Genomic DNA, 26,108 nt, shown 5'->3' on the forward strand with positions numbered 1-26,108 from the left:
ATTTTAATTATATGAAAATAATATTTAATGAAGGAAATTAAATTATTCAATTTTATTAAAATATGATCTAAATCTCATTGATCAATATTATTAATATATTATAATTTTTAATTTAAAATTAAAAAAATCAAATATTGTTATATGAGGACCATTTCTTTATAACAATTAAAATCTTGACAAATAAATAAGACATTGACTGTATTAGAATTTGATAAATTGAATACCGTAAAATGTTTTAATTCTATATATTTAATAAATCACGAGTTTTTACCTAAATGAAATTTCATTTAAAAAATAGATTTAAAATAAATAAATAAAAGGGACACGTAATAATTTTTAGTCTTTTAAGTTGTTATTCTTTTACCAGTTATCTTTTGTTGCTTGTGTTGGGATGTTTAACTTTTCATCTCATCCGACGCAAAAAGAAAGAAAGCAGCAGCGCCTGAGTTTCTGAAATGATTCACTATGACTTAGAAGATTCCTTAGTGGAACATCAGCTACTGGTACTAAGTTCTTCGTCTTAACCTAAAACATCTTCATCGTAACTATCAATTATTATAAATATCGATGACCAAAAAAAATAAAAATAGATTCTTAAAAAAACAATGGTATTATCAAATCAAACGTTAAAAGTAAAGGATAAAATCACAAAAGTGATAAAAAAGACGGTATAAAAATGGTAGGTTTGGGGATTCTCTCAGAGGAAACGAGAGGTATGGGTTTCACATGGTGGGACCTCTCTTTCTCTCCTTGTTCCTATATTATGCGGTCTGAGTCATCCTATTAAAAAATGCCAAAGACAGGCACCTGAATCCCACGCCCACCATCTGTATAATTCTAACGTGGCACATGCAACCTTTTAGAGCCGATCAATGCGTTGCCCTTGTCTGCTTCTAAAGTTTTTAGTAAGGACTAGAAATTGATTTGTAAAACCTTTAAGAGCCTAAAAAATAATTTTACAACTGGTCCTTTGGTGCCGCCTCTATCTACTGCTTGAATCCACAACTTTCTCAACCAATCCAAGTTATCTTTAACGTCAGAAAGTATAGACTTTTGGAAGTTAAGTTAGATTAGAGACTAAAGTAAATCCATTATTAAAAGGTGGGGGGTAAACATGAAAGGTTGTGGATTAAAAAGTTGAAGAAAGAAAAAGTGTAAGTTGATTAAAGCAGCTTTTATTGACTAACTGCCATCACTGTAAATAAAGTGACCCAACTGCTTTTATTGACTATTACTACTGAAGATTACAGTGTCATGTATGCTGCTTTTTCTTTTGGCTAATTAATTTGCTATCTAACACTTGAAATTAGGGGACCTGCAAAGGCACTTTGAGATACATATAATCCAACTGCATTTAGGATAACCTCTTGTTTTTATTTAAGTTCCAATATCCGAAAGAAAGCAACTTCTTTGTTAAGAAAACAACAATCCACATGGGAGCCAAACTACATATACACAATAATTTATAAGAATTATCCAAACCCCAGGATGAAAAAAAGAGATGATTCAATGCACTTTTTATAAAAACAAACAGATATGCTGACACATCATGTACCCCCTACCCAATTCAACATGACACCCTCTTCATTGAAAGGATTCATTTTCGCTGATCATAAAGTATCTTTTGATTTATACAAATAAAACTGACCCCGAATCAAGCTACTATGATGAACCATGAAGCCATATTAATCATTAATTAAATTAAAGAAAAGGTGGGGTAGAAATTAAAAAGAGGCTATACTAGGGTTACTTTTCAGGGAATCCAGGCTCTTCCTACGTCTTTGAAAAACTCTTATATAAGACCTTTCCTGGATTGGGTGCAATGATCACCAAGAAAATAGCAACACCGGAAAGAAGAAAGATCTAGTTTCAATTAGGAGCTAGAATGGCGGACATGCAAATAGTTGTAGCTAGCAAGAGAGTAGAGCCGCAGTACGTGGAGATGATGGTGCCTTTGTATTCTTACGGGTGCGAAAGGAAAGTCAAAAAGACTTTGTCCCATCTCAAAGGTATACCTAATTATTTTCTTAGCTAAGACCCTTGTCACTTAATTTCAATGTTTCCCCTATGTTTTCTGCTACTCCATTCTTAGATTACAGGCCCAAAGCCCACTAATATTGTCAAAGGACTTGGAATTGTAAATCTATTGAATGAATTTGGTCCATTAAGCTCTTTTTGTGTTTATTATGTGTGTATATGCAGGAATATATTCAGTGACGGTGGAATATGATCAACAAAAGGTGACAGTATGGGGAATATGCAACAAATACGACGTGCTATCAACGATGAGAAGCAAAAGAAAAGAAGCTCGGTTTTGGAAACCCGAAGACAACGTCGAGATGGAAGATGTCGAGGAGGAAGAGCCGTCACCGTCTCTTCCTCGTAAGGGATTCAACAAGCCTTCTTTGGCTCTAATGAAGGCTCGATCTCTAAGCTGGAAAGCATGGAAAAAAGTATTCGCCCGCTCCCTTTCTTTCTAATAGAGGATTTTACATGACATTGCATGCATGCATGTCTTGATGTTTTTCCAAAACAAGGAAAACGGAAATGAGTGTAAATTTTGATATTATCTATGTTTTCTTCTCTCATTTTGTAAATAAATTTCGGCTTCAAGATAGTCGGTCCTTGCCAATGTTTTGTGAAATTTGCTTAGTTTTAATGGATGCTGACCAAATAAAATCCCAAACAAATTAATTCTCTAATACATCCATGACAGTTTAAAAATGTCATCGTCCCTTTCCTCAAACATAGCTAACCATATGGAGAGGGAAAAATAATTAATGGAAACTAATAACATAGTTTAATTAAGTTCATCGAGCTTAATTGATAAGGTTTTGCAGTTTCAGACTAGAAATACAAAAACTAATCAAGTTTATGATTACTAATTAACGCCCAAACCAACCTTCAATTGACGACATATTGTTGACATGTAAAGAGAAACATTCATTCCATCATTATCAACTCCAATAATTTATTGATACATGATGACAAATAATAATGTATATATAATAAAATAATAATAATTCCATGGATGAAATGAAAGATGAACAAAAATCCAAAGTAAAAAAAAAAAAAAAAGGTGGGGATAGTCGGGTAGATACTAACATGATAACCCACTACCATTGCCAGTTTATAAATTTGGCTGCATCTTCCTCTCTTTTTTATTTTCTCAGGATTCAAACAAATTCATTGGATAAGCGTAAAGTGAATTCACTTTTTTTGCTTATTATAAATAACATTTTGGAATTGTAGGTCTTTTTAAAAAAAAGGGGGGGTTCAGTTTTTTTTTTTTTTTAATTTTTAATTATAAGAAAACTTTCTCTGGAGAAGATGATAAAAGTGTCGACTATGGCGGAGCTGTTAGGAGAATGCACGGCCGCACTAGCGACGGTGAGGGAGAGGGTGTTAGCACCATGGCCGACCCTTCATTTCCGTCGTCTCAGCTTTTCATATTCTGCTGCTTCTGCCATCCTCAATCAGGATTCTTCTTTCCTTGTTTACTTTTAGTATATATCAGAACCTCTTATTATTATAATTATTATTGTTTATTTATTATTATTTTTAATTGTTATCACTTATCAGAACTCTTCCATGTAAATTTTGAGGAAACCCATTTTGTTTGTTTATTTTTTTTTTCAATTAAGTGCTTAATTATATATGTGAGAGTACTTAATTTAATTCATGGGTGTGGCCAGAATTCTATATTAATTTCTATGCATTTATGTCCCTACTACCAGTTCTTGAACAAGCTTTTCTTTTTCTTTTTCTTTTTTTTTTTCCATAGTTTTGCTCTTTTTGGAAAATACTAAAATAAATGAAAAAATAAAGAAAAGATTGCAAATGTGAGTTCTGAATTTCAGTTTGTTAGCAATTATGCATATTTGTATTATATTCTATATATAATCAGTACATATAGATTGTTTCTATGAATTAATGTGAGCAGAAATGAAAGGTAATAATAACATTTTAAACTTTATTCGAAAAGGTGAAAGAATATATATTTTTAATTTTAATTTGATAGATGAGGGTTGCTTTTTATTTTTAACAGTAAATCCATCACATTTCACTATTTCTTTAGACTTTTTTTCATTTTAATTCAAAATTTTATTTGAAAAATAAAGGATATCTCTTTAAATCTTTTATGACTTAAGTATTGGGTTAATCCCACTCACTAATTATTGTAGATTTGGCGTTTTGAGTCACGAGAGTGAATGATGTCAATTTTTTGGAAGAACCCCAAAATAAATAAAAACAAAGGGCTAAATCCATTATCATGTCATGAAGCTAGTTTTGAAAATCACCATTGCCATTATTGTCTCTCCTATTCTCCTTCCCCACTCACCAACTGTTTTTATATTTACCATTTTTCTATGTTATTATTTCAAACTCCAAAAGAAAAAAAATTTAAATGAAAAACCAAAATGGTAAATTGGATTTCGATGACATGACATTTTACCTAATTCTTGTTTAGAATTATATATATATATATATATATATATTTTTTTTTTTGGTGATAGAATTATAATTTATTAAGAACTGGTTGGATGATAAATTAACTAATCCAAATATACAAGTTTTATGTCACTGTACAGTATTTGATACCTGTCTCTGGATGATGTCAACATAACTGTAAATCAGGCATAGTTGATCTATCAATTAATGGACCTTGAGTTAAGCAGCGAATCTTAACACTATGCATCTTAACTAAGATTTTATGGGACCACGTGGAAGTACATATTATTAATTGTCAATAGTTTTAAGACGTATTATCTTAAGATGTAATATTCTACATCTTATTGATATTATTAAAATTATGGAATTAAAATTTCATGTGAATGACCTTAAAAAATGTAATTAAGCTTATCTCCCATTATAAAATCATCATGCAAACAACTCATATTCTCTCGCATATTCTTTCTCAATCCTTAACCTCTCCCACCAAAAAGCTTCTTTACTGGCCCTCACTCAAGAACTCCATTGTATAAACCAGTACCTTCCTCCTTGTTAATCCTACCGTTTAACATAACTAATATTTGATCCTTATGCCATCGATCGTTACTAATACAATACATGTTTATGCTCCTTTTTGCTTGCATAAACAATGTTTAGTATTTTTGGGAGTGCCAATAAGTTTTATTTCGCATTTTACATCATTAACCAGAAAACTATAAACGAGCTTCTCCAATTACGAAACAAATGAACAGTTGAAAGAGTGTCCATGTTGACGTAACCAAGTAACCACAGTGGCACTAATAGTTCACCACTCTCTGGAATTTGAAAGTTTGAAGACAAGTCACAGAACTCTCTGTCCTGGCATTCACCCGATGTCAGCTGTTCCCCAACCCACCATTTCTCTGCCAACCCCCAACCTCAATTCCATCCCAAACCCCACAACCCTCCTGAAAACCCTCTCTTCTTCCCATTCCCTCGCCCACTTCAAACAAGTCCACGCCCACATCCTCCGCTCCACCCACTCGCCCTCCCATTCCCTCATCCTCAAACTCCTCTCTTCTCCTTCCCTCCCTTACTCTCTCTCCATCTTCTCCCACCTCCCTCACCCTCTCCCTTCCCTCTCCACTCCCTTTCTCCGCCACCTCTCTCGTAGTTCCAAACCCGAGTTCGCCTTCTTTGTTTACCAAAGACTCAGGAATGAAGGGATACCAATTGACAGGTTCGCTTTTCCTCCGCTTTTAAAGGCTGCCTCCAGGGTTGGCTGGTTAGCTGAAGGGAAAGAGATTCATGGCTTTGGCTTTAAGTCGGGTTTCCATTCCGACCCGTTTGTGCAGACCGGTCTTATGGTTATGTATGTCGGCTGTGGGAGACTTCCGGAGGCCCGGTTGGTGTTTGATAAAATGTCTTACCGAGATATTGTTGCATGGAGGATTATGATAGATGGGTATGTTTTTCAATTTTTAAAAGTTCCCTATACTTTAAATAAAAGATAGATACTTCTGAATACAAAAAGACTTGTGTAATTTCGATGAGACCTATTGGCCCAGAGTGCCTACATGTGAAGTAAATAATGATTTTGAGTAATTAAAGATTGAATAAAATTTGTATTAATAGTGAAGTAAACTTATGAGAAAGTAGTAGAAAACTTTATTCTTATTTTTATGTTTTGAGATAAACCAATGTGGGCTTGTTTAATGACTTCAGTTGTTAACAGCTACTGCCAGAGTGAACTTTTTGATGATGCATTGGAACTTTTTGAGGAGATGAAGAGGGCTAATATCGAGGCTGATAAGTTTGTTCTCTCCGGTATTCTTTCTGCTTGTGCTCGAGCTGGGAATCTGGATTGTGGGAAAGCAATACATGACTACATTATTCAGAAAGAGCTTGTGATTGATGCTCATCTAAGGTGTGCTCTTGTGACAATGTATGCAAGTTGTGGTTGCATGGATATGGCTCAGCAGTTGTATGATCAGATGAAACCAAAAAACGTGGTTGTTTCAACAGCCATGGTTTCAGGGTATTCAAGACATGGGCGAGTCAAGGATGCTCGATTGATTTTTGACCAAATGGTAGAGAAGGACTTGGTGTCTTGGAGTGCAATGATATCTGGTTATGCTGAGAGTGATCAACCTCAAGAGGCTCTTAGATTGTTTAAGGAACTGCAAATACTAGGAATAAGACCTGATCAGGTGACCATGCTGAGTGTTATATCAGCTTGTGCAAATCTGGGTGTACTAGATAAAGCTAAATGGATACATGTATATGCTGATAAGAACGGTTTTGGAGGAAGTTTACGTATTAATAATGCTCTTATTGACATGTATGCCAAATGTGGGAGTTTGGAAAGAGCAAGAAATGTTTTTGAGAAAATGACAAGCAGAAATGTGATATCTTGGACCGGTATGATCAATGCATTTGCTATACATGGGGATGCCAATAATGCTTTAAGATACTTTCAGAAAATGAAAGAGGCTCGTGTTGAGCCAAATGGAGTTACATTTGTGGGCGTGCTTTATGCTTGTAGCCATGCAGGGCTGGTTGAGGATGGCCGAAAGATCTTTGCATCCATGATTAATGAACACAATATCACTCCTAAACATGAACATTATGGTTGCATGGTTGACCTCCTTGGCCGTGCTAATCTCTTGAGAGAAGCAGTTGAGATTGTAGAGACGATGCCTTTTGCACCCAATGTTGTCATTTGGGGATCCCTCATGTCTGCTTGTCAAATTCATGGTGAGACTGAATTAGGAGAATTCACTGCCAAAAGGGTACTCGAGCTTGAGCCAGATCATGATGGGGCTCTTGTTCTACTATCAAATATTTATGCCAAAGAAAGAAAATGGCAAAATGTTGGAGACTTGAGGCAATTAATGAAAGAAAGAGGTATATCTAAGGAAAGGGGATATAGTAGGATTGAATTGAACAATGAGGTGCATGAGTTTTTAGTGGCAGATAGGAATCACAAACAAGCGTATGAGATATATGAAAAATTGAATGAGGTGGTTAGTCGATTGAAGTTGGATGGCTATGCTCCAAATACCGGTTGTGTTCTTGTTGACTTAGAAGAGGAAGAAAAAAGGGAGGTGGTTCTATGGCATAGTGAGAAGTTAGCACTTTGTTATGGACTCATAAATGGGGCAAAAGATTCATGCATTCGGATAGTTAAGAATCTTCGAGTTTGCGAGGACTGCCATACCTTTTTGAAGTTAGTTTCGAAGGTGTATAGGAGGGAAATTATTGTCAGGGATAGGACAAGGTTCCACCATTACAGAGATGGAGTTTGTTCTTGCAGAGACTATTGGTGATGTTTCTTGAGCCTTTTCTCTGCTCGGAATTGTTTATGGATTATGGTAAAATTTGTATTGGAATACCAACAGTGAGTTGCTTGGAACATGACTGCTCTCCAAACCTTGTAAAAATTTGTTAAAAACTTTATTTAAAGGAACCTTTTCTTTTCTTGTTCAACTTGGATATTCTTCTTTCATGTTTGCTAGCTGTTGAAAGTCTGATTTTATAACATCATTCTGTTGAAAAATAAAAAATAAAAAATCATAAGCTACTGCATATTCTTGGTGGTCCATTAAACTACATGAACATAAGCCAATTTGTTGCAACACACTAGCTTTTCTTAAATATGTTTGAAATTTGAAGTTGATCTTAGCTGCAGGAGCAAGATTTGTTAAAAAAGCATGGAAACATTAAAATAAAGATGGATTCTATTTTTAATATGATTATAGTCGCACACCTTATGGTATACCATATTTTCTACATTTATCATCTGTTCATGTCACCAAAACTCAGATGACTGTCGTAATCGGTACGAATATGTTTGGATACAAATGTCAAATACGGGTATTTCAAAACATATGGGTATTTTCCATTTTTGTCGCTTGAATCCTTCCAGTTGCCTCCAATAATGTTCTTTGTCCAGTTTTTAATCAAACCCACTCCTGTTGTCTCTTAGTCTCTCAAAAGCTCCAATAATGTTCTGCCCCTTAAGTGACAATGACATTCCGCAGCATTTCCATCTCACATGACACTACATATTTTTTAACACTCAAGATAAATCGTTTTTATTCAACTATAAGTATCTGTGACTGTGTTGGGCTGCATTGAATCATAAGCATCATCTATTAAAAGATGATTAAGATGAGACCAAGCAAGCTAAGTCTAGTCTCTGTGATTTTGTCTGTGCTTTTGTTTTCCCAGTGTGTGCTTTCGCAGCTTCAAGTCGGATTTTACAAAGATACATGCAGGTTAGTAGAATTCATTGTCAAAGAAGAAGTGGTGAAAGCCATCATTAAAGATAGAGGATTAGCTGCAGCTCTTATGAGAATGCATTTCCATGATTGCTTTGTTAGGGTGAGTTTGGATGGTTGAGTCACCTTTACAACTTTACAGAACTAGATTAATTTCATCAGTTTATTTTGTATCATAGGGTTGTGATGCATCGATACTCCTTGATTCAACTCCGTCCAGCATAGCGGAGAAAGACTCTTTTGCTAATAACCCGAGTTTACGAGGATATGAAGTCATAGACAATGCAAAGGCTAGACTGGAAGTTGTTTGTAAAGGAGTAGTTTCCTGCGCTGACATAGTTGCATTTGCAGCAAGGGACAGTATAGAGATGGTAAAAACACGTATGCTTTCATTATTTAAGCAACTAGAATTCAATAAAACTTTTTCTTTTCTTGTCGAATTTTTGTGCAGGCTGGAGGCCTCGGCTATGATGTCCCTGCTGGAAGAAGAGATGGTAGAACTTCACTCGCCTCAGAGATAATAGGAAACTTACCTCCCCCAACCTTTAATGTCGACCAACTGACTCAAATGTTCGCAAATAAGGGATTTACACAAGAAGAAATGGTTACTCTCTCAGGTAAGGATTTAGATTCAATCAATTAGACCATATATTGATGCTATATTAAATCAAACAACTCTATGATCAACAGGAGGACACACCCTTGGGCGGTCACACTGCAGTTCATTCAGTGACAGACTATACAATTTCAGTGGGACATTGAAGCAGGACGCAAGTTTAGATCCAACATATGCAGCCAAGTTGAAGCAGCAATGCCCTCAGGGTAGCACGGATCCTAACGTGGTGGTACCGATGACTTCGACTCCGAGCATTGCAGATGCAGGTTACTACATCGATATCCTAGCAAACAGGGGCTTGTTTACATCAGACCACACGCTGCTAACAAGTCCAGCTACAGCGAACCAAGTGGCTGAGAATGCAAAGAATCCTATACAGTGGAAGGCAAAATTCGCAGCGGCAATGGTGAAGATGGGGCAGCTTGATGTCTTGACAGGATCCGAGGGAGAGATTCGAGCCAACTGTAGGGTGATCAAAAGCTAGAGATTTGAACACATCAAATGTGTGATGATGAAGTTAAAAAAGTGAACTTGAAGCTTTTTAAAGCTGGATGTCACATAATTTGCAATAGTTAAAAGTCATAAGCACCAAAATTTGGATTAGTTGAAAGCACTATGGTTGGTAAAATAGGATTATCAAGGAAAGTGACAACCATATTATCATTACAATGAACCCTTTTTCAATTTTGAATATTACAGTGACACGCAGTCAAGGAAAACATTCTGGATATTTTTGCATGATAACTTGTCTACATTTTGACAAGAAAACATGAATAAATTTGGTTTAAATATTGAAGTGGGTGGTGAATTCTTTCCAGAAGCTTTAGTATCAGATGATATTTTATTACAAAATCATTAGTTTTCATTAAATAATCTGGGATAAAATTCATATTATTTAGAGTCCTGGCTTTCCCCCTTTGCTCCATTCAGCTTCTTAAAGAGATGATTAAATTATATTTGCCCCTCAAAGATTTTAACTTTTTAAAATTATCCTTATGTCATTATTTTAAAATAATGTAACTTTATTTTTGCCACATAAAATTTTAATATAATCTATTTTAATATTGACTAAAACATTATATTTCACTAATGTTACATAACAACACATGAAATTAAAAATAATTTAAATTTTATAAAATATTCAAAATTAAAAATTAAAAAACCATAAAAATTTCAAAACAATAACATAAAATACACATGAAATATTAATCCAAAAATTATTTATTAATTTCTATTTGAAATTGAAATCTATGACTTAAGCCTCGCTTTATTGCCCATCAACTACGCATACTAATGGAGTTTATGTTTGCTTTCATTCTTAAAAGTTAACTGCCATAAATCTTTAATATTTAGGTGCCCTTTAAATATAAATAGATGATGCGTTTACTTACTGTATTATATATATTAATGAGAGAAAAAACAGAGCCCCCTTCATCTGCAACGTAGTTCCTGTGGGTTAGAGAGAGCGATGGAAAAAACAAATGAGGTACAATGCTAATGAAGAATGGGGAAGTGGGTCGACCTTGACCCTGATATACCGTCTCTAATACTCCTCAGAATCCCAACTCACCAGAGGGTGTCAACCGCCTCTTTGGTCTGCAAATCCTGGTTGTCATGTGTGTTGGATCCGTTCTTCTGGTCCGACATTGACCTTCTAGATTGGTACCGTCGCCACCCCTATCTGAAAATCAAATACGTTGATTCTACCGTCAGGAAGCTCATCCGTTGCAGCAAGGGCACCTTCCGCCGCCTATTTTCCGTCCGCATTGGTGACGCCGGCTTCGCTTTCACTGCTAACTGGTACTGCTATTTACCACTCTGATTCGTATCTTCTTCATGCATTATCTTTATAAAAAGTTTTGTTTTTGTTTGATGCTGTTTCCTTGTTTTCAGTGGAAGGTGTCTTAAAGTGTTGGAGATTCCCATGAGTGAAGTAAATGACAAGACAGTGGTAAAGTTTGCAGAATCTCTTGCAAGCCTGACTGTCTCGAATATTAGCTACTGTTCGAGGATTACTCAAGTAGGCATCGAAGCCTTTGGGAAGAACTGCAAATCATGGACTCAGTTAAAGAGAAATATGCCCCCACGAGCATTGGAGAGGTTATTAAACACATCAACGGTCAATGAGCTTGAGGCAATGGCCATAGCTGATTCAATGCCATTGCTCCAGCATCTTCACCTTGGTTTTGGCTGCTTTAGTGAGCGTGGTTGGTGCAATCCTTGCCAATTGTAAGGCCCTCACCCACCTTGAAATTCATGGATGTTTGAATGTGAAACTGGAAACTGAATTGGAGGACAGGTGCCGGCAACTGTTTGCTTTTAGGAGACCCCTTTCTTTTCACTGGCAAGGATGAACAAGATGATGGCGATGCTGAATATTCTTCCTCGGATTCCGAATGGAAGATCTTGTTTCTTCATCCAGGCTAATTGCTTTTGCGCTAGGTGTTCTTTGTGCTTACACAGATATAGTAATCAAGTTTAGTATTCACTTAACCAAAACTTGATTCATTAAACATTATACTATAGTGCAGGTAAATTTTTGCTTCTTGTCTAAAGATACTCTTTTAGACATGACTCTACTAGAGAAATCAGAAGTTCTCCGAAGAAAATTGGCTGAGTTCAATTCAACGAGAACGATAAATTTTCGTATCTTCTTTTATTTGTTTAGTATGGTTATATTCTCTTAATGGTGACCCTGCTTACACCAGTAACAGGCTTCATGCCTAGCTTTAACATGGTCTTCCTGACTCTTTTCTCACTTCTGATTTGCTTTGAACTTCCATTAGCACCTGCAATCAATATTCAAAGCAAACTTCAGGAAATAACACCAAGTATATATATCAGACAAAGAAAAAAAATATAGAAATGGTAACATGCATATTCTTGGTGGTGCATTAAACTACATGAACATAAGCCAATTTCTTGGAACACACTAGCTTTTCCTAAATTTGTTTCAACTTTGAAGATGATTATGGTGAAAAAGGATGGTTTTTTTAGTCAAATTCTGCTAATAGACCTTGTATTTTGCTCAAGTTGTGGATTAAGTACTTATACTTTAATTTGGTCATTTTTAGTCCTTATACTTATAGAATTTGAAAATTTCAGTCCTAGCTAAATGATAACTATTAAGTTCATTAAGTTATGTTATTTTTAAAATTTGATTTGTCAAACATATTATTAATATTATTATATATGTAATGTTATGTTTGTTTGTTATTTTCACATAATACTCAGAAAAATTCAATTAATAGATTTAACCACTGTCGTTTATATTAAGGCTAAAATTTTGAAATTTAAAAAATATAGCCACTAAGAATGATCCAATTGGTGAACGTTGACTAAATCTATGACTTTGCATATATACAAGACTAATGACATAATTTAACCAAATTGATTTAACTGTTATCATTGGGTTAGGACAAAAAATTCAAAATTCAAAAAGTATAGAGACTAAATTTATCAAATTAAAGTACAGGTACTAAATCCACAATTTACATAAAATATAGGATCTAATTTAAGAATTTAAACTCTTTTTTACGAATCATGGGCTGAGGACTTGATGTGGGCTGATATTACAGGCCCTTTCCTAAGACGAAACAAACGAAAAAGAGTACACGCGTCAGCCAGTCATTGTCTCTCTCTTGACTTTCAGGTTTCATACCATGCTTTCAGATGGAAATGGAAATGGCAGAGGGTGAGTTTCCTGGCAGTTATAGGGAAAGAAAGAGTAAGAGAAATGGAAAAAAGATGATGTACAATAGTAATGGAGAATGGGGGAAGTGGGAGGACCTGAACCCTGAAATATTGGCTCTAATACTGGTCAGGATCCCAGCTGAGGAGAGGGTGGCAACAGCCTCTTTGGTTTGCAAGTCCTGGATGTCATGTGTGTTGGGTCCATTCTGCTGGTCCGACATTGACATTCAAGACTGGTGCCGCCGCCGCCATCTGGCTGTCGAATACGTTGATTCTGCTGTCAGAAAGCTCGTCCGTCGCAGTAAGGGCACCTTCCGCCGCCTCTCTGCCTTCCGCCTTGGTGATTCTGGCTTCGCTTTCGCTGCAAACTGGTACTGCTATTCATTACTCTTATTTCGTATCTTCTTCATACGTTCTCCTTCAAAAAAAAAAAGTTGGGTCCTTTTTTCCTTTGCCGCTGAAAGGAAGAAAAGAAAAGGTCATTTTTTCCATTAAATTTCGTTCCTTTTTAAGAAAAACAGGGTAAAAAAAGCAACTTTTGAATGTCTGTTTTATAATGGTTGAAAAAGATAAAAAGATTGTAAGATTACCAACATAATCAGGGTCTCTCTCCCAATGGTCGCAATGTTCGTGTTAAAATGTTTAGGGTATTACTGATTAGTGACAATGGATATGACTGTATATAGTTTCAGACTTCAAAATTTTTTGGTCAGCTTAAATATATAAACATATTTGATAGAACTATGGCTGGAATGAACTACTTCCTTATTTTTTTCTTCAGTGGAAGGTGTCTTAAAGTGTTGGAGATTCCCATGAGTGAAGTAAATGACAAAATAGTGGCAAAGTTTGCAGAATCACTTGTAAACCTGTCTGTAATGGATATCAGCTATTGTTTGAAGATAACTCACGTAGGCATCGAAGCCTTTGGGAAGAACTGTAAATCATTGACTCAGTTAAAGAGAAATATGCCCCCACAAGAATTGGAAAGGTTATCAAGCACATCAAAGGTCAATGAGCTTGAAGCAGTGGTCATAGCTGATACAATGCCATTGCTCCAGCATCTTCAACTCGGGTTTGGCTGCTTTGGTGACACTGGTCTTGGTGCAATCCTTGCTAAGTGCAAGGCCCTTACCCACCTTGACATCCAAGGATGCTGGAATGTTAAACTGGAAGGTGAGTTGGAGGACAGGTGCCTGCAACTGCCGGCTTTTAAGAGCCCCTGGGTTTATGACTTGTTCACTGATAATGATAAACAAGATGATGAGAACGAGGATGATGAATATTCTTCCTCGGATTCTGAATAGAAGATCTTGTTTCTTTTGTGATTGATGGTTTTTGTTTCTTTTGGTAACACCATTATCTTGCTTGCACAGTCACAGTATTCACTGAACATTATACTCCTTGTTTCAATGAGACCATTGATCCTATAATCTCCTTATATTTCGTTTTTTTTTTTTCCTGGTTTATATGGTGATTTCATCAAGTATTTGAATGTCTAGAACTGCCTGTCCACGAGTGTATTATTTTGCCGGTTCTAACAACAAAGCATAAACAACAAAAATTATCAACTTTATGACCAAACACTCGTACATGAATTCATTTGCTCCAAATTCTCTACTGCACGAAACCAGTTTAATTGAGTTGCAAAATTTGCTTATAGAAATGGGCAAAGGAAACAATCAGTCGTAGTGACACTGATCATAAGTTCCAAGAAAACTGTCTCAATGACAAGCGAAACAAATGGGAGGGTAAAAATCTAGCCACCTTGACTATAACAACTAAAACATTGATACTAATTCCGAAACACTCATTGACAGTCGACCAGGGCCGACTTATACGATAGAGACTGCCTAAGTGGTAAGCTCCATAATAGCACTCACAATGTCACCATTGTTACTCTTGAGAGCCTTGACAGCCTTGGCCCTCGAAACCCCAGCCTGTGTCATGACCAAGTCAATGTCCCTAGGCTCTACACCAGTCTCATCAACTTCTTCCTCTTCCTCATCAGCCGGTGCAGCAGCTGCAGTAGAAGTGTCTGGCTTAGCTGCCAAAGAACCAATGTCTGGCATCCTGAACTGCTGGGCAGCTTGTGTCTGGAGCTGAGAGCTCAAATCCTCTATCTTAGCCTCACCGAAAATGACATAGGTCTCTGAATTCGGGCTCTTAAAGACATCAGGTTTCGAGATGAAAAATAGCACCTGAAACCAAGAGAAACTAGGATAAATTACCATTCATCAGGTAGCTCGACCATTTGAATCGAAAAGAACATCAGCAAATACCATACATTTTTTGTTCTCTTAATGGTGACCCTGCTTACACCAGTAACAGGCTTCATGCCTAACTTTAACATGGCCTTCCTACTCTTCTTCTCACTTCTGCTTTGCTTTGAACTTCCATTAGCACCTGCAACCAATATTCAAATCAAATCATAAGGGCTGCTGCATAGAAATATCCAAGTAATTAACTTGGATAAGTCAAGTACCTAAAAAGGTCAGGAACTCACACCAATTACCTATAATAGACAAAGAAATAACACCAGCAAATACAAAAATGACGGCATACATAGCCACTAACAAATCAGATATCTACAAAACAAAGCATTGCAAGAAAATGAATGCTAACAAGATTTCAAGAACCAGAAAACTTTAATCTAATTCCAAAGACTGTAAGTTCCAAGCATAAGATATGCACGAGATGATTGGATGAAATTCAATTCCAGAGCATTTGATACTTGGAAAACATTAAGCCGTTTTGAACAGATGTACATAAGTTTCTTTCATAATAACATATAAGGGTCAAATTCCAAAAGAATATAGCAAAGCTTCCTTTCATTCATAAAGTATCATTTGAGATAACAATAACAGTAATTGTACAGAAACGAAAATAAAGATTTGAACCCAAAACCAAGTTAAAAAAAGGAAATAAATAAAGACAAAACTCCGGAAAATAATAAACAATGTGATAAACCTTGTGCACCATCTTCCTTATCATCGTCGTCGTCGTCGTCGTCGTCATCCTCCTCGTCATCGTCATGTTCTTTCTCATCTTCTTTAACATCTTCAACCACAGCCTCCTCGCTCTGTAAATCATACATTATTAACATATATTCGAAGGAAACAAAAAAAAAAAGATAAAATAAAATAAGTGAAATAAAGGGGGGGAAACCTGAAGCTCTATCTTGGATTCCTCAGTAGAAGGAACCTGCTCAGTCTCAGGATTGGCGGCTTCAACCACAGCAGCTGGCGACATCCTTAAGTTTCGTTGGATAGGGTTTCGCCGACTAGGGAAGAAAATACAAAGGATAATCAGAGAATTTGAGGGGCGTCCACACTCAATCGAAATTAGCCCTTCTTATGGGTTCTGTGTGTGGTGACGAGGGTTTTGAGGAGGATCCCTTCTGCTAGTTCTCGACATATGAAATATTAGGCCCAACCCAAAAATAATATACCCAAGCCCATACTTTGAAACGAACCTATAGGCATTAGTTTTTTTTTTTTTTAAATATGCCATAAATCTTGTATTCTACATAAATTTAAAATTTAATTCCTTTACTTTTCTTTTTAAGAACTTAATTTTTACTTTTCAGATATTAATATTCAGGTATAATTGTTAATACAGTTAAAAATATTTTTAAAATTTATGTTCATTTCAACACTATTTTTTTTAATTTAAAAAATTTTAGAGCAACAAATTTAATAGAAAAATTTAACAGTGTTAATAATTAGACCAATCTTTTATCGACGTTGGCCGACCATGTGGCACTATTAAAATACACCACGTATCGTTTTTAAATATTATATATATTATATTGGTTAAAATATAAAAAAATCATATATAATATATAAAAAGTTTAAAATATTTTTATAAAATTATAAAATATACAATTATAAATTTTAAAAGTAAAAATAATATATAAAATTAAAAATGTTATAAGAAGTAAAAAAATTATTTGAAGAAAACCTTGAAATTTGAATAAATTTTAGAATGTTATAAAATAATTTTTAAAATTTTAAAATTTTATTTTTACAAATTTTTACATTGTTTTAATAATATTATTACTTTCAATTAATTTATTTTCAGTTATCATATTTTTCTATATTTTTCTATTTTTACTTGTAATATTTTATTTTTTTATTTTTATATTTTAACATGTATATACATTTAATAAAATAAAATATTTTTTACATAAAGATACCACGTGGTGCTTTGTTATTATTATAAGATTTTTTTTAAGTAGACTTAAAAAATATAATAGAAACATACTTTAGGCACCAAATTGATTAGTGGCTGATACTTTAAATATCAAATTGGGATAAAAAATTAGATTACCAAAATGAGAAAATGAATATACTTCAAAATTCAAATAGTGAATAAAACCTTTTAAATTTAAAAAAAATCAAACATATCAAATTAAAATCTTTTTATAATATAATTAATTCCATGTTAAAGCACATAAATTTAAAACTATATGTATTTGAAAATTCTTTTAAGTAAATTAAGAGAAAAATACTTTAGTATGGTGAACTGGAATGGGTAATTTACATATTTAAGACCTCAAAATTATTATTTTGATTTTTTATTTTTTAAATATATTCTTTAGTTTTTTAATTTAATTTTTTAAATTATTTTGATTTTTTGCAACTTTTGTAGAGATTGATTACTTATATTTGAAATTGACAGAAATTAAAAGAATATTTATATCAATCTATTATGCTAATTATGAAACTCAACTCGACGAGATTTGAAAAAATTAAATTACCCTATTAATTAACTCAAAATTAAAAAAAATCAAATTAAATCAAAGTTTCATTCACCCACCCTAATTACTTATTCCGGCAATAAGGCTAGAGATATAATAATTATCCTCACAGGTTATGTAACGACCCGAATTTTACCGTTACCGAAAAAATATATTTTCGGGTCTCCATTTCTGAAAAACAGATTCGTAAATATTTATTAAAAATATTTACGAAGTAAAATGAGTGGTTAATTAGAGTTTAATTAAGTGAATTTAATTTAATGAAGAGTAATTAAGAAAAAGGACTAAATTGAATAAAGGATGAAAGTTAAATTATAGATTAAAAGAAAATGAAGAGGACCAAAATGGCAATTATGCCATTTGTCCTAAGTGAGGCGCTGTACCGTGAAGAAAATCTAAGATTTTTTTTATGTTTTAATTATATTATATTATATTATATTATATTATATATAAACATAAGAAACAGAATGAAATGGAAACGAAACAGAGAAGAACAGGGGGGAAAGAAAGGAAAGAAAGAAAGAAAGGGAGAAAAGGGAAAATTGATGTTTTGAAGCTTTAAACTTTAATTGGTAAGTCAATTTAGCCATTTTTACTTAATTTTGATGTTTTAGAAGTTTTAGAACAAAGTTTTGATGAAATTAAGTTAATATTTTGAAGTTATTAGATTTCTAGATATTGTCCATGTTAAATAAAATGATGAATTAAGGGCTAAATTGATAGAAATTCAAGTTAGAAATGATATAAGGATTGAATTGTAAAGTGATTCATAAGTTTTATGCTTTAAGGACTAAATTGGAAGAATTTCGAAATTATGGTTTTATGATGAAAAATAGATAATTATGTCTAAGTTTGGTTAAAATTGAGTAGAAATAAAGTATGAATTAAGATAGAAAAGTAAGTGAATTTAGTTAGAATTAAATTGAAATTAAAGTAAATCAACATTTTGTATTGGACAGCAGTAGTAGTCTAAGTTTGAAAAATCATCAAAATTGTATAAATTGAATTAGAGGATGAATAAAATATATAATTAAAGATTATTGAGTCTAGTTTCTTATAGAAGAAACTATATAAGCAATTGAATTGTAAATTATGAGATATAATAAATTTTGTGAGACAAGGTTAGAATGAATTCGGGTTCCCTATTCTGACTTTGGAAAATCACCAAAAATTGAATAAAAATAATTAGAGGCTTAAAATTATATGTTTAGAATCCCTAATGAGTCTATTTTCATTAGAAATCAACGAGAATGTTATCCGAGTTCTGTACTGTGAGATAATTAATTTTTAGTGAAGAAGGAACGAAACTGTCAGACAGCAGAATAGGGGTGAATTTAAAGAATAAACTGTACTTAATGGCTAAACCAAAAATTCTGAAAATTTTATTGTAAGAAGATTTGTGAGTCTAGTTTCAGGAAAAATTAGCGGATCTTAATTTAGAATTCTATAACTCAAGATATGAATTAGTAATGTATTAATGATTATGAATTGTATTAATTTCGTAGTCAATGTGGTACCAGAAATCTCGGCTAAGAAAGGACAAGACAAAGTCAACGGGGTTAGCTCGAAAATTACGGTGTGTATTACTATAATTCGAATTTTAATTATTATTGATTGCTGAATTTTTTATTGTTATGTATGGTAAGTAAGACTTGAGGTAAGTATGTGAAATTGATATGAATATTGAGTGAAAATGAAAGTGATGCAAATTGAATCAAATTGAATTGAATAAGTGAATTATGGAATATGTAATTATTTGAAAAGTGTATTGATTGAAAAATGATTGGTGATTTGAATTGTGAATTGAAAGTGATATAGGATTGAGAAAGTGAATTGAATACCCTATTAACTAGTCGGGCTGAGTCGGATATAGTTGGCATGCCATAGGATTGGGAAGTGTTCAGGGATTCTTCGACCTCGAGTCGATGAGACACTGGGTGTCACTATATTTCTTCGGATAGATTCGATGAGGTACTGGGTACCAACTTTACTTCGGCTAGGCCGATGAGACACTGGGTGTCAAATATTGCTTCGAACTATCCGATGAGGCCATTGGGTGCCATTTGGTGTGTTTGGTTTGGATCCAGTATCTCGCCAAGGTCCGAGTCTTGTTAATAGGGTAAATAAGTGAAAAGATAAGTCGAGTGAATTTGATTGATTGAGCTATTGGAATGAAATGAGAAATTGAATTGAGAATTGAAATTGAGATATGAGATTGAAAACATGAACCAAAAGGTTCATGAAATGAGTGAAGTTCAAATGGATGATGATTGATGTTAGAATGAATTAAAATGGTATATTGTATAGAATTTATACGGTAAGTAAATGAAAAGAATTGAACAAATATGTTATTGTGTTTGTTATATGACTTGTATAGAATTTATATGGTAAGTAATTGAATTTTATCTATAAAACAAATAAATGAATACTTATAATTGTTATTGTGATTTTAAGTTTAATTGTTATATTATTAAGTGTTCGGATTATGGAAATACCATTGAGTATACCATACTCAGCGTACGGTTTGTTTCCGTGCGCAGGTCTAGTAAAGATAGAACGTTGAATCAGCATCCCAATTCGATCCCGAATTCATTAAGGTAAAGTGTGTTAACTATTGGTAATGGCATGTACCTAGGATGTTTTATGAGAGTAATTTAGGTTGTAGATGTACTCATGAAATGAGTAAATTATGGTTGGCAACGGTATGTAGTATGAATTTTGAAATTTACTAAAAATTCGTAGTGATTCTAAATTAGTCCCGAATTGAATTTACTGTTCATATTGGACCGCGAGGGCCCATTAAAGGGACGACATCTTAAAACTAGGATGTGTGTAAATATTTATTTTAATTAATGACCGAAATTGGATTGTACTGACTGGTAATGTCTCATAACCCTGTTTCGATGACGGTATAGGGTTAGGGGGCGTTACAGGTTATAAAGTTATTTGGCTCGAGTGACTTATGCGGGCAAGGGCAAGTTCGCCACTTGAGTTGACTTGGCCATTTTGAGGTGCCATCGTTGTTCCTCCAATCGCCACCGTCTTTCATATTGATTGATATCGTGGCTTTTATTGATTGGTGTTTGGTGAGGCATCATTTTTCCTTTTCGCTTGGAATGTCAATTTCATTTATCGCTTCAGTGCCTAAAAATAGGGTGCTTGTCCAGTTTCGAGATTGGTATCTCTCCATTATCTTTTGTTCTTGACTTTGTTTGTTGCTATCTTCTACTACACCGTTGTTTTTTCGTTCGGCTATTTTGTGATAGAGGATATTACGGTGGAATGTGCATCAGCCCTACCCATGGTCCTCAAGTTCACCACTAAACCTAATGCACCACACATGCTAGACCGGAGCTTTCGCGTCCTGCCTAGCTACTCAGTCCTCACTTGCTCCTTGCGCACCCTTCCTGTTGGCAGAGTGGAGAGACTGTATGGCCTTGGCCCTGTCTGCAACTTCTTGACCAAGAACGAAGTTGCTGTCTCTCTTTCCACCCTCAGTCTCTTGAATAACACCGGCCAGTTATTAACCTTTTTAGAGCCTTAAACAAAATAATAAAATGAATTTTTAGGTTATTAAAAGTCAGAGAAAAAATTTGTTAGACCTTAAAAATTGATTAAAAAAAATTTAGTCCCTTAAAAAGTGGAAAACAATATTTTATATTTTTTTTGGCCTTCAACCCTGAACGACCGACACACCTCTATACCACCTCTAGAGCCGAGCCTGATCAACACAAGGTATTTATGAAGAGCTGGTAAGCAAGTGCTACTGCTACACCTTTTTAATATTTTACTTCCTTATTTGTTCAACTATTTTTTTATTTGAGCAAGTATTATCTTCTTCGTTTTATTTGTAATAAACTGTGATTGGACTGAGATTACCGTACGTTGGACTGTCTGTTTTGATCAGCTACTACTTGAAAGGCAGTGCTGGAAGATGGAATTCCATTCAACAAGACCAGTGGTGGTATGACCGCACAGATTCTAAACTCAACAAGATTTTCAATAAGGGGATGTTTGATCACTCTACCTTTGCCATGAAGAAGATTCTTGAGATATATGGTGGCTTTCAGGGACTAAAAACACTGGTGGATGTCGGCGGTTGGTACAGGAGCCACGTTTAGAATGATCGTCTCCAAGTACCCCACCATAAAGTGCATTAACTTCGATTTGCCACACGTCATTGAGAACGCTCCTACCTATCCTGGTATATATATGATATTATCCATGCTTCACAAGTATTTTTTTTAAAAAGCTGAAACAGATTGATTTTCACGTCGTTGGTATTGGTTGTAGGTGTGGAGCATGTTAGTGGATACATGTTTGCAAGTGTTCCAAAAAGAGACGCCATTTTCATGAAGGTGAGTTAGAGAAACATGTAAATTAAGAATATTTGATCTTGATGAAATCATAACTTACACTCTGGACATATATGTGTTGATGCATGCAATGGGTATTATACGTCAATTGGAGCGACGATCATTGCTCTAAGTTTCTGAACAAGTGCTATGAGGATGTGCCAGACAATGGGAAAATGATTGTTGCCGATAGTATTCTTTCGGATTACACAGATCCTAGCCTTGCCACAAAGGTAGTTGGACTTTTCGATTGCACCTTGTGGGCTACCAACCACTGTCGGAAAGAGAGGACTGAAAAGGAATTTGAGGCCTTGGCAACAAGATTTGAACCATGAATTTTAAGTTACTAATAAAAAGCTTAATTATTATTCCTTATGCTATTGAGAATAATGTGTTTAGTTTAATAGAATGGGCTCTAATATATGAATTAATAAGATTCCAAAGGTTTAAATTTTAATTCGTCACTTGAAAATAAAGGGGCAAAATGATATTTTCCGTTTAATTTGATGACCAATTCAAGTTTTTCTCGACCAGATATTTCATTCACTTGACAATGACTCTCCTTACAAAAAAAATAACAATGTTAAGCCACCTACATTGAGATATCCCCACTTCAAACTTGTCATTACATGTTAGAAGCCTATTTACTCCATGAAAGAAACAGGCACACTTACTTGAGTTTGACCAATTTGACGTTGAATTTTCAGTCTCAATTCCCTTTGGGACTTCTAATCCTCAACATGCTCCGATGCATGACAATGTTTCGTCCAAAACTCACATGGCGCCACTAAATCACAAACATAACAGTAACACTACAATGAATACACCCACAACTATTTCATCAAATGCCAATGCTCAGACCATATAATAAATAAAGCTAAAGTAAAAGAGTGTTTTTATAGTACATACCAGGTAGCAATGCTTTTCATGAGGTGTTTTATCAAAGGGAAATCGCAGACAAAGATACCTTGAATGTGGATAATCTCTACAAGCAACCTATATTCAACTCAAAATTTTGTCATTAACGTTATCACAAATTTAAACAACAACATAATATCCATATAAACAAAAAGAATAAAGACAAACCTTGCCCTTCTCAGCGACAACAGTGAGATCATCATCATCATCATCATGGGCGTCCTGGATGGTGATGGAGAGCTTGGCAATGTCCATCGAATCAAAAGGGTTAAAATCAAGAATAAAACAATCCTCCATCATGTCCATGTTCTTTTTCAGTAAAGTACTCCCATCATCATCCTCCTGTTTACATCTAATATTGCTTAGCATCCTATCTTTCACAGACGATAATGATATGACTATTACTTCCTTACCCTCCATTGTTTCTTCCCTTTTGCTTCTTGTTGATGGCGTACGTCGCCAATTATCTTCGGTACTATATTAAAGAACCGTTGGTTTGCCGTAAATACACCTCGGGAAACGGAAATGATACTGTTTTGAGTTTCTTATTTTTATTTTTATGAAACTATTCGTGCTCCTCTTTTTAACCATAAAATTCGTTAAAGCTTAAACGACAAATGAACGTATCAAGGTCTAGCCGAAAACAGGGCTTTCACATTTCAGATAAATCCATGATACGGCACTATAAAAGCCCAGCTACCTATATACCTGTGGTGGCCTTAGGTCGAGACTCACGTTAGGTGTGTGCATATAAGATCATTATGCCATCAACTATAGGTGTTTTTTTAAAAAAAAAAATCAGAAACAATATAAAAAAACTAGATATGTGGATATGTGGCTTTTTAATTAATTTTATTATAACAATACAAAATTTTTAATATTAAAACTATACACAATGAGTACTGTAGGATTATTATATTGAAATGATATATTATATATGTTCACAAACAAACAATTGCTTGTTTCAACCGAAAGAATGATGAGGTGACCTTATCAAGAAGGCCCAGATGCCGGTCAATGTCACGAAAATGGTGGTGTCACCTTCACTTTATCTCTTTTCTTCAATCCTAATTAAGGTATCACCTTCACTTTATAAGCAAAATGTTCTTGCTGGTTTGCTTTCCATACCCAAACCAGAAATATTTGCTTACAAAAGAGTTTTTTGGCCCAGGCCAATCATGATGTATCGACCTTATTCTTCATCATCTACCTTCCCTACACCATACACAGTTACTCCCAACCTTCACCCTGAATATCCATTAGAAGTTTATACTCTTGTGGAGAAAAATAGCTTTTACCAAAAGGTCAGAGATATGACGTTCGAATACCAAATTCAAATTTTCAAAAATTTTGAAGGACTTATTCTTAAACCTTGGGGTGTCCATCCTGATTATCCTTTCATTCACCCAATTAGGTGTGAATTTGTTGAACAACCAAATGAATTAAAATGGTTTTTATGGTATTTCACTCATCTCTACCATATTGCCATGCAGTTCAACACATTTAACCTTCTTTATTACTTGAAAAAGGCCATCAGAGGAAATATTGAACCAGAACATCAAAATTTCTTTACTTTCCTTAGTTGGTTCCATCCTTTACCACAATAGCTTTAGAAAATTGAACAACATTGCAATCAGGCAAGAGGAAATTATGGAAATTATATGATTATAATTTTCTATAAGCCTCAATACTTTGTCAAATGTGGAAGAGCAACTCAGCTCAACTCCTTTCCTACCTACTGGATTCATAAATCTCTTGAAAATAATATCTTCAAGACTGATGATCAATATCGAGAGTTACAAAAGTTTCTCTGCCAGCTCAATAGAATTATTCCATTTGAGATATGGCCACCTCCAAATATTGATGCACCATGGGACACCTGGCCAAGGACCTACACACCTTATCATGAAAGAATCTTAAAAGCTCTCCATGATTATCATGAAGAAATTCTTAATCCAACAGAATGGTCTCAAGATTAACCGTGGCAATACAGTCAAATCAGTCTTGCAAGAATGGAGATGCATGATGAAAAAGAAAAAGATGAAGAAATGACCTGCTGCAGTAAAGATTCCATGGATAGTGCTCAATATCCTCATTCAAACACAAACAGCTGAAGACACTCGTCAGGAACTTTACTTTAATAATTAAATAGCTTTCTGTTTTACGTCAAATAATGTCTAATATCAGTACCACTTTTACTTTATGCACTGTTTACTTTATGCTTTAATGTCTGATAGTTATCCTGTGTACTGTTTATTATTTTGTTGTATTACATCTCTTTCAGCTATAAAAGGAAGATGGGTTTTCTTTGTAGAATCATCAAGATTTTCCTAAATAAAATCCTAGTGTGTTTTCTTTATCCATGGCTTTCTAAATTCTCTCCATTTCTCTAAGTCTTCTTCTTCTTAGAAAACTTTAGATGAGTTAACAAAGGATTACAATATAGTATGCTCTGTGCTTGCCATATAATGGATCCTGCACATCAAAAATATTGAATTCTGATCAATGATAACAATATTGTTGAGGATAACATATGTATCTTGAATTAAGGCTTTGTAATTAAAAGGCAGTGCCTGTTGAATAACCCGTATGGAGAAAGGGTTTAAGTTTTGGCATAGCATACTTGCTACAATTTATTCTTTCTTGCAATCCCTGTGTTTATCCTCACCCATATTGGTATCAGAGCCAGAGGTTTATTATAACTCATCTTTAGTAAGTCTAGAAGATAGATAGATTTAGAGAATATTTCTTACTCATGACTGAAAATATGTTAACCAAACCTTCTACTTCTTCAACTCCTCTCACTTTACCAGATTTTCCTTTAAAATTCCACTCTGCAAAAAAGATCTCTTCCCTTTATGAAGTAGAATACTTAAGTGAAGAAGATAAAGTTCAGCCTACAGATCTTCCTACTGTAAATCCTTATGCTACTTATAGAAAGTCTGTTTTTTCCCCTGTAAAGTCTATCAGAACTTTAATCAAAGGTTCTGCTAAACAAGTAAGGGAATACATTCAAGCCTCACGGTTTGATAGTTATCCCATTTCTGCAGCTT

At 34.3% G+C, this 26,108-nt stretch overlaps 8 protein-coding genes across 8 annotated transcripts; 6 read left to right on the forward strand and 2 right to left on the reverse strand.

Annotated features, from left to right (window-relative positions):
- Positions 1 to 1,642: 1,642 nt before the first annotated feature.
- LOC108488771 (heavy metal-associated isoprenylated plant protein 36) lies at positions 1,643 to 2,617 on the forward strand. The gene is made up of 2 exons (XM_017793059.2): positions 1,643 to 2,009; positions 2,203 to 2,617. The coding sequence occupies exons 1-2, from the start codon at positions 1,886 to 1,888 to the stop codon at positions 2,478 to 2,480; spliced, it is 402 nt and encodes a 133-aa protein (XP_017648548.1). The 5' UTR covers positions 1,643 to 1,885; the 3' UTR covers positions 2,481 to 2,617.
- A 2,245-nt stretch (positions 2,618 to 4,862) lies between these two features.
- LOC108487101 (pentatricopeptide repeat-containing protein At4g14820) lies at positions 4,863 to 7,920 on the forward strand. The gene is made up of 2 exons (XM_017791335.2): positions 4,863 to 5,896; positions 6,167 to 7,920. Exons 1-2 carry the CDS (start codon positions 5,325 to 5,327, stop codon positions 7,758 to 7,760), a joined length of 2,166 nt encoding a protein of 721 aa, XP_017646824.2. The 5' UTR covers positions 4,863 to 5,324; the 3' UTR covers positions 7,761 to 7,920.
- A 543-nt stretch (positions 7,921 to 8,463) lies between these two features.
- LOC108487599 (peroxidase 5-like) lies at positions 8,464 to 10,049 on the forward strand. Its single transcript, XM_017791970.2, has 4 exons — positions 8,464 to 8,817; positions 8,894 to 9,085; positions 9,166 to 9,331; positions 9,405 to 10,049. Exons 1-4 carry the CDS (start codon positions 8,596 to 8,598, stop codon positions 9,812 to 9,814), a joined length of 990 nt encoding a protein of 329 aa, XP_017647459.1. The 5' UTR covers positions 8,464 to 8,595; the 3' UTR covers positions 9,815 to 10,049.
- Positions 10,050 to 10,834: 785 nt separating this feature from the next.
- Positions 10,835 to 11,757, forward strand: LOC108487848 (F-box protein FBW2-like). Its single transcript, XM_017792190.1, has 3 exons — positions 10,835 to 11,130; positions 11,224 to 11,537; positions 11,630 to 11,757. The coding sequence occupies exons 1-3, from the start codon at positions 10,835 to 10,837 to the stop codon at positions 11,755 to 11,757; spliced, it is 738 nt and encodes a 245-aa protein (XP_017647679.1).
- A 1,121-nt stretch (positions 11,758 to 12,878) lies between these two features.
- LOC108489631 (F-box protein FBW2-like) lies at positions 12,879 to 14,524 on the forward strand. Its single transcript, XM_017794305.2, has 2 exons — positions 12,879 to 13,394; positions 13,805 to 14,524. Exons 1-2 carry the CDS (start codon positions 13,003 to 13,005, stop codon positions 14,325 to 14,327), a joined length of 915 nt encoding a protein of 304 aa, XP_017649794.1. The 5' UTR covers positions 12,879 to 13,002; the 3' UTR covers positions 14,328 to 14,524.
- A 130-nt stretch (positions 14,525 to 14,654) lies between these two features.
- LOC108489632 (nascent polypeptide-associated complex subunit alpha-like protein 2) lies at positions 14,655 to 16,410 on the reverse strand. The gene is made up of 4 exons (XM_017794306.2): positions 16,189 to 16,410; positions 15,991 to 16,102; positions 15,308 to 15,426; positions 14,655 to 15,221 (listed from the first exon to the last, which is right to left on the reverse strand). The coding sequence occupies exons 1-4, from the start codon at positions 16,270 to 16,272 to the stop codon at positions 14,874 to 14,876; spliced, it is 663 nt and encodes a 220-aa protein (XP_017649795.1). The 5' UTR covers positions 16,273 to 16,410; the 3' UTR covers positions 14,655 to 14,873.
- A 4,673-nt stretch (positions 16,411 to 21,083) lies between these two features.
- LOC108487847 (caffeic acid 3-O-methyltransferase) lies at positions 21,084 to 22,472 on the forward strand. The gene is given in 6 exon segments (XM_053023002.1): positions 21,084 to 21,279; positions 21,708 to 21,776; positions 21,779 to 21,882; positions 21,884 to 21,986; positions 22,076 to 22,138; positions 22,228 to 22,472. Coding segments are annotated over 6 exon segments (780 nt in total).
- A 393-nt stretch (positions 22,473 to 22,865) lies between these two features.
- On the reverse strand, positions 22,866 to 23,475 carry LOC108487846 (RPM1 interacting protein 13-like). Its single transcript, XM_017792187.1, has 3 exons — positions 23,224 to 23,475; positions 23,047 to 23,133; positions 22,866 to 22,949 (listed from the first exon to the last, which is right to left on the reverse strand). The coding sequence occupies exons 1-3, from the start codon at positions 23,473 to 23,475 to the stop codon at positions 22,866 to 22,868; spliced, it is 423 nt and encodes a 140-aa protein (XP_017647676.1).
- Between the last annotated feature and the right edge of the window lie 2,633 nt (positions 23,476 to 26,108).

The sequence above is a fragment of the Gossypium arboreum genome, chromosome 12, assembly GCF_025698485.1.
Source record: "Gossypium arboreum isolate Shixiya-1 chromosome 12, ASM2569848v2, whole genome shotgun sequence".
Taxonomy (NCBI): Eukaryota; Viridiplantae; Streptophyta; class Magnoliopsida; order Malvales; family Malvaceae; genus Gossypium; species Gossypium arboreum.